General features: G+C 35.7%; 2 protein-coding genes across 2 annotated transcripts; one reads left to right on the forward strand and one right to left on the reverse strand.

Moving 5' to 3' along the window:
• Positions 1-278: 278 nt before the first annotated feature.
• LOC134648484 (programmed cell death protein 10) lies at positions 279-2,873 on the reverse strand. The gene is made up of 5 exons (XM_063503004.1): positions 2,622-2,873; positions 2,301-2,478; positions 1,591-1,723; positions 767-928; positions 279-507 (listed from the first exon to the last, which is right to left on the reverse strand). Exons 1-5 carry the CDS (start codon positions 2,691-2,693, stop codon positions 423-425), a joined length of 630 nt encoding a protein of 209 aa, XP_063359074.1. The 5' UTR covers positions 2,694-2,873; the 3' UTR covers positions 279-422.
• Positions 2,874-4,011: 1,138 nt separating this feature from the next.
• LOC134648485 (actin-related protein 2/3 complex subunit 5-B) lies at positions 4,012-6,405 on the forward strand. The gene is made up of 3 exons (XM_063503005.1): positions 4,012-4,215; positions 5,811-5,883; positions 6,164-6,405. Exons 1-3 carry the CDS (start codon positions 4,076-4,078, stop codon positions 6,401-6,403), a joined length of 453 nt encoding a protein of 150 aa, XP_063359075.1. The 5' UTR covers positions 4,012-4,075; the 3' UTR covers positions 6,404-6,405.
• The last annotated feature ends 579 nt before the right edge of the window (positions 6,406-6,984 follow it).

Consider the following 6,984-nt stretch of genomic DNA (forward strand, 5'->3'; position numbering starts at 1 on the left):
CCGCCGCACGGGCTCGTGTACACGGTGCCTAAGACTTCGGCCAATATGGTTTAAATTTTAGCAATCAATGATAATTTTCCTGTAATAGATAATCATTTAACACGTTCAAACTCCCAATGAATGTCAATATGGCAAAATTATTTGAGTGCTCTTACACTCTCCCAAAATGTATTCCACCCGGATTCCACATGTATTTTACCTTTAAAAACTCGCCCTAAAACCTGGGTTAGGTGTAAAATGATTATTTTATATTAAGACTGCACATGAAAAACAAAATCCTATACCTACTTATACTTTTTTTAACTTTTGATTAACTAGGTATTTAACCCCATATCCACTTTTAATTCATATGTAACTAATACACTTGAACGGGAAGATTAAGACAAATTAGTAAAATTAAATCTATTACACAAGTGATAAAGTTATTCAGACTTATTTTTTACGGTATATAAGATTTGGTTTGTCTGGTGGATCAAATAAAGAGCACTCACGAACACAGCATTGGCCCTGAAAAAGAGACATTTCAATATTAGACAAATATTCTGTATTAATACAATTAACTAGATCCGTCACAGGGTAGAGGTAAGACGAAAACTGTCTTATGAAAGTGTCCAGTGACGCTAGAGTAGCTATGAACTTAGCCGTTATTGACAGAGTGAAGTGCTGTTTTTTGACGGACACTTTTTCATACACAGAGACTGTTCTCCTTACCTTTACCCTGAATAAAGTGAAGTTAAACATCAATAATAATAAAAATGTTACATACTGTCCTTCCTTGAAGTACTCCTTCAATGTGTTTGAAAACCTTTTAGAGTATTTGACAAATTCCCTTTTCCTTTGTTCTAGCACTTGTTTGCCGGGACCGGGGGTGTATTGAGATACCTCATTGACAGCATCCAGAAGCTTCTTGATAGCTGATGCAATCTCTCTGTAACAAAAAGTATATATAGTTAAATACAGGCTGCTTTAATTATGGAACCTGTTTTCTGAAATAAATTATTTTTTATTTTATTTTTATATTATTTAACCTATGCCAAAAGTCCTTGCTCAAGGTACATCCATTAAAAACTACATAATTGATTATTTGAATTCTTAAAACTTTTTTGTCACGTGCAAAGGACAGTTGAATTACCTTCATGTGCTGTTTTTAAGTGTGAAAAATGTATTGATACATCCAATTTACATAAAGATTTCATTATTTTGTTGTTTTAATTGTCATTACAAAATCAAAACTTAAATAAAACCATGCTACTTAAATGCTTAGTGCTACTTGCACCATCCCACTAACCCGGGGTTAACCGGTTAAACCTGGAGTTACCATGGTTACCAGTACAATTTGAAACTGGGTTAACGGTTTAAGCCCTGGTTTAGTGGGATAGTGCAAGTGGCATTTCAAAATAAGGGTTAAATAGTGCCAAAAATATTCAGCTGACATCCCCACTTTCATGTAACAGATGCAGTAGGATTAATATAAGATTTACCAGGCATAAAATTTAACAGTTAATACTTGTTGTTTAATTTGTCTAAGCTAAATATTATTCTTGTTACTATAACTTACTTAAAATAATACTACTAAATAATAATACTTACTTAATAGTTTCCAGGAATGTTTTTCTGTCTGTTATTTCATCAGGAATGCGGCTCAAAATTTTCTTCAATGCGGTAGATTTCTTGTTTAGTTCTTGGAATGCCTCCTCAGACCTGTTCAGCCTTAGATCAGCACCTGTAATTTATTTAAAAAAACCATAATTATACCCAAATCATTTAATCTATCAGCTCCCACGGCTCATATATGAGCCAGAACACTTATAGTGACGTCATATCGTGGGATTCGACAGGTTAATGAAATTAAAAGTTGTATCAGTAATAGTATTTGTAGTAAATTAAACACTCTATATAAAGTAAAGTGTCAACTCAACAATTGAAAGCTATGTTCTAGTCTAGAGTTTAGTCTCCAAACCAAATATGGCATGATAAGTCCCTGTAAACATAACTTTGCATATATTCTAATGTTTTAAAAACTTTTACTAAATAAGACAAATAATCCAAATTTACAGAAAGTATTTGCTTCTGGACCTCAGGAGGTATAGAAATTGTCCTTTTACAAAGCATTTCAGCTCTTACCTCTTTTAAAGCAAAGTTAGAAATGTAATTTAAAATGAATCAATTCTAAATAGTCCTCAAGTCTGTGCATGTAAAGGTTCCTAATGTTGAAGCAGTTCTTTCTATGAGTTCTATGTTAACTTGTCTAGACAGTTAATAATATTTTAACAATAATAAAAATAAAAAACAACACTTACATTCTGATTCTGTAAGAGCTCCCTGCAAGCGCAGTAAACTCTCATTCATATTGACAGGTATATCAGCTCTTCGCATTATCCCGGCCACCAAATCATAATTAAGCCCTGGCACGGCAGCCTCCGCCTTAGTAAGAGCTGCTCGTAATGTCTGAGACGCGCCCAAATCATATTTCTCCAACTGAAATATAAAACGTAGATCACTATTTCAACATGATATAATTATGGTAGCGTAGCCTTGAAGCTTATCAACATTAGTACCAGTGATTAGCATTATCGCATACATTTTCCTGGTACATGTCTTGTTAAACATTTTGTACAAACCTGAGTTAACACAGGACGAATAAGAACGGGCAAAACCAAAGAAGTGACAGGCAGTTCATCGCCCATTGTCATTGTGGCAAAGTTTAGGGATTTAAGATGGGCGAGTACAACAGTGCTTTTTGCAACACTCGTTGGCCAGATAATTAGCAATATGCAGGACACAAATAGAAAGTACAATAAACAATAGGATTTACTTCACACCACATCACATATACATAACTTGATTATTTCACAACTTTTGACAACCATAGATGACAACATCCATTTCGGCGATTTTTTTTTAACTTATTTCATGACTATGGATACAAGTCATTCAGTCGTATTCATAAACATTACATATACTTGGTCAAGCAGATCTTGTCAGTAGAAAAAGGCGGCAAATTTGAAAAATGTAGGCGCGAAGGGATATCGTCCCATAGAAAATTTGAATTTCGCGCCTTTTTTTACTGACAAGATTTGCTTGACCAGCTTTAAAAACTATAAAATACACAATAACATCCACAAAGAATACAATTGAATAGCCATAAGAATATAAGATGAATTAGTACTTGGTTACCACATTAAGAAGATACTATGGCCCACCGTACCGTACGTCCATTTTAAAAGCCAGTGGTAGTGCCTTAAGGACACTCCACACTCGTGCGCGAATCGCGGCGCGACGCGAAGGCGCTATAATATAGTGTGTCAAAGGTCTGTTTGACTTCAAACATAGACAGAGAGAATCATACTGTCTTTGTCTTACCCTAGTACTAGCACCCAAAAGAAAAGGATGAGTATAGTTTTTTGTTCCTATTTACTGACAAGATTTGGTTGACCCAGTATACGTACGTTATGTTAATAATACATTAAGGACGCAGCTATAAGTGAGAGCGGGAAAGAGATATTTTGACCGCACCAAGGTCGCAGTCCGGTGCGATCGTCTGTAATGGCTTTAATAATGATCATTTTGACAGCTTGTGTTCGGTGATCAATATTCGGGATATTCGGCAATCGGCGTTTCGTAATTCGTTGAGCGATTGGAGCGATGGTTGAGCGAGTTGGGTTGAGCGTACAATAGTCCAAATCACGCTTACAAGACCACGAAACATATTTTTTTTTTTGTAATTTATAATTACAATTTTACAGATTTTGCAGATTTTTTTTGATTTTGCTTTCAAACATTATTTAAGGGAATAATTCAACATAAGTTGCTTTGCTTGTCGTTCAACAGTCGTAAACAATGTTAACAATGTTAACGTTTAAGGTAAAATCGGACTCAATTCATCAGATTGACATCTGACGTGTTCAACTGTATGTCAACATGATGCGTTCACCAGTCTCATGAGTCTTTCACAGCTTTCACTCTTGACTTGACTGGAAGTTTATACTGCGCCTATCAATTTTATTTTATTATTATTGTTTCATTAATCTAAATAATAACAATCACCTGCTTGAAGTGTAAGAGCAGGGAAAATATGGCAAAAAATACCTCCAGTTCAGCTTTCCGAAAAATAGACATCGATCAATACAATGAAGACAACTTCAAAGAGGATGAAGCCGAGCAAGCTATGCCCGCCGGCCCCGATGAGGGGGAAGTCTGTGCATTATTGAATCAATATCCTTTTCAAATATCGCAATGGTTGCATGACAATGAATTTCACTTGAATAACTGTTGAGACGCGTCTCCATGCTGCTTCCAAATGTTTATCATTGCCTCTGAAGTGTCTATGAATCATCATCATTTATTACATATATTTCCTCATGCGTATTCGGATATGCGATTTTAATAACGAAAGCTTACAAATAGAATCAATTTTACGCCCCATCCCCTTGTAGTAATTACATGTCATCAGTTTAATTCATGCAGGTTCTATGTAGTTTGTTTCTATACTTACATCTTGAAATGGAAATAAGTGCTTTATAATAAATGGGTATAAAAATCTTGTACCTACTTATCTACTATTAGTATGTAGTAAAATATTTAAATTCAAAGCATTAACTCTCATAGTTCCCAATAGTTCCACTCAAACCATTATTCATGGTAGGCTTCAGCATTTAGGTTTACAGTTCCATAGGGGCCGCATATTTTTAATTTATTAACTGCTATGCTATGACCAGTGATCGGCACGACCCGTGACGCACCGCGGGATTGCGAGCAGAAATCATAATATGGACATGATTAGATTATAACATAACTCCGTGATTTTGTTAAATAGAATAATTTTATTGTATGATATATATTTGCAAATATACGATAAAGTGTTAAATAAGCTTATAAAATGTATAATTAATTATTAAATAATAAATTGATATATTACTATGTGATTATATACCTATTTCAACACGCAGACTAGACAAAATGAGAAATGAAGACCTGAGACAAAAAACAAAAGTGACCGACATACTCACTAAAATAGACCAGCAGAAGTGGAGATGGACTGGCCACATGTTGAGAGACAAGCAGGAAAAATGGAGTAAGATCGTAACGGATTGGTACCCAAGAGGTTGCACACGGAGTCAGAAGAAACCTCGAACAAGATGGGAGGATGAACTCAATCTCACAGCGGGCCCGAAATGGAGAAGAGTGGCCCACGACAGACCCCAATGGAAAGAGCTAGAGGAGGCCTTTGCCAAGCGGCACACTGAGCTTAGAGACATACTCTAACTCAGAACAAAAGGGCTTAATAGATAGATAGATATACCTATTTTGAACTTGATGTCGTTTTATTTAATGGTAAAAATCATTCATCTTTCTGTGTGGAATACCTTTATGTACTACAATCGGAAATACTGACTTCCTAAAAAGACCGAAATCTCGGGGCATATCGATGTTAACATAATGATTGAGGTCATTGACACCGTGCGACACGGGTCGTGCCGATCACTGGCTATGACCATAGTGCTACATCAATACATCATACATAATATTGGTTTCCCAGTATGTAGCAATAATACTTAGTAGAGGCAAAACAAAAATGTATTGTGTTGATGAATGATTAACCCTTTGTCAAAAATTTGCTACTGAATTAATAACCTTGAAACTATAAATCACAGTCCAAATTTTGTGGTACGTATATGGGACAAGGCATAGGAAAGGTTAATTCATGAAATATTATTCAGAGTCAACGGGGTTAGAGAGCTGACATAAAAATAAGTTTTATGTTAATTTAAAATCTTATAAAAAAATGTATTCCATAACTCATAATATACAGGAAAATACAATGAAGCACTGAAAACAGTTTTGGACAATGCACCATTAGGGTCTCCCAATCAACAAGTAAAGGTGAGTAAAGCGTCAGTCTGTTTTTGCAAAAATAACATAAAATGTGTCACATGGATAGGAACATATTAATGGGAAATGTTATTTCCTGATATAACCACTACTGGAAGCACTTATGCAGCTTATGCTACTGGAATGCGTAAGGAAAAACATGAGGATTATCCAACCGGACACTATTTGTACCAGAGAAATAATATTAGTAAATTATAATTAGAATTTAGTGGCTGAACAGTCCACTAAATGTAATAATATTTTATGTAACGTTTTTGTGTGTTTGTTACAGGACAATGCCCTGACACTCACATTAAAAGTGTTGCTCACCATTAAATCTGCACAAATTGAAGATGCCGTAGCAAACCTATCCCAGGACGACATTGACATACTGATGAAATACATCTACAGGGGCTTCGAGTACCCATCTGAGGGATCTAGCGGGCATCTGCTCCTTTGGCATGAGAAAGTTTACAATGTGGGTGGCACTGGCTCCATAGTGAGGGTCCTGTCTGACCGTATGAGAGTTTAGACTATTAATACCTATCATTCTATATGTGTATATTATAAATTCTTAAATAAATTTTATTTAATCTCTTATTTGAGTTTTGTATTAATAACTTGGACACTTCTCTTAACACAGGGGTCGGTAAACTGCGACTCACCCAACAAATTAATAATTGAGAGTTCTTACACCACTGAAAACTACATTTGCGGCTCTTTGAGTTTCCTAAAACTGCAGACTTCTACCGCAGTTGTCTCTTCTACTCAAAAGTTTGCCGAACCCTATTAACACATTCACTACCAGTGCCAGCAGTCCGTTAGGCGGGTTCTCTGTTCGTAGGCGCTTTCCGCCAGTGTTGGCCGAAATGTTAATGCAATTGAAAATGTTGGCCATTAACCATTATAAATTGAACCGTAAACTGTAATCGTCCGTTACGGTTTAAGGTTCAATTTATAATGGAAAATGGCCAACATTTTCAATTGCATTAAGGTTTCGGCCACCACTGCTTTCCGCTACAAAGCAGGATCACGATATATCGGCTACACTCGTAGCTCGCGCTGGCAGTAAATGCGTAAAAAAAAGCTAAATTTGACAGTCTTTTTTTTCAA

Source organism: Cydia amplana, chromosome 5 (assembly GCF_948474715.1).
Source record: "Cydia amplana chromosome 5, ilCydAmpl1.1, whole genome shotgun sequence".
Lineage (NCBI taxonomy): Eukaryota > Metazoa > Arthropoda > Insecta > Lepidoptera > Tortricidae > Cydia > Cydia amplana.

Excerpts from the sequence above, each read along its gene's own strand:
- LOC134648485 (XM_063503005.1), top strand. The coding sequence starts at position 4,076 with ATGGCAAAAAATACCTCCAGTTCAGCTTTCCGAAAAATAGACATCGAT. Across the intron at positions 4,216-5,810 it reads GTCTGTGCATTATTGAATCA|AGGAAAATACAATGAAGCAC; the intron begins ATATCCTTTTCA and ends CTCATAATATAC. Across the intron at positions 5,884-6,163 it reads CTCCCAATCAACAAGTAAAG|GACAATGCCCTGACACTCAC; the intron begins GTGAGTAAAGCG and ends TGTTTGTTACAG.
- LOC134648484 (XM_063503004.1), bottom strand. The coding sequence starts at position 2,693 with ATGACAATGGGCGATGAACTGCCTGTCACTTCTTTGGTTTTGCCCGTT. Across the intron at positions 929-1,590 it reads ACATTCCTGGAAACTATTAA|AGAGATTGCATCAGCTATCA; the intron begins GTAAGTATTATT and ends TTTTTGTTACAG. Across the intron at positions 508-766 it reads GAGTACTTCAAGGAAGGACA|GGCCAATGCTGTGTTCGTGA; the intron begins GTATGTAACATT and ends TCTCTTTTTCAG.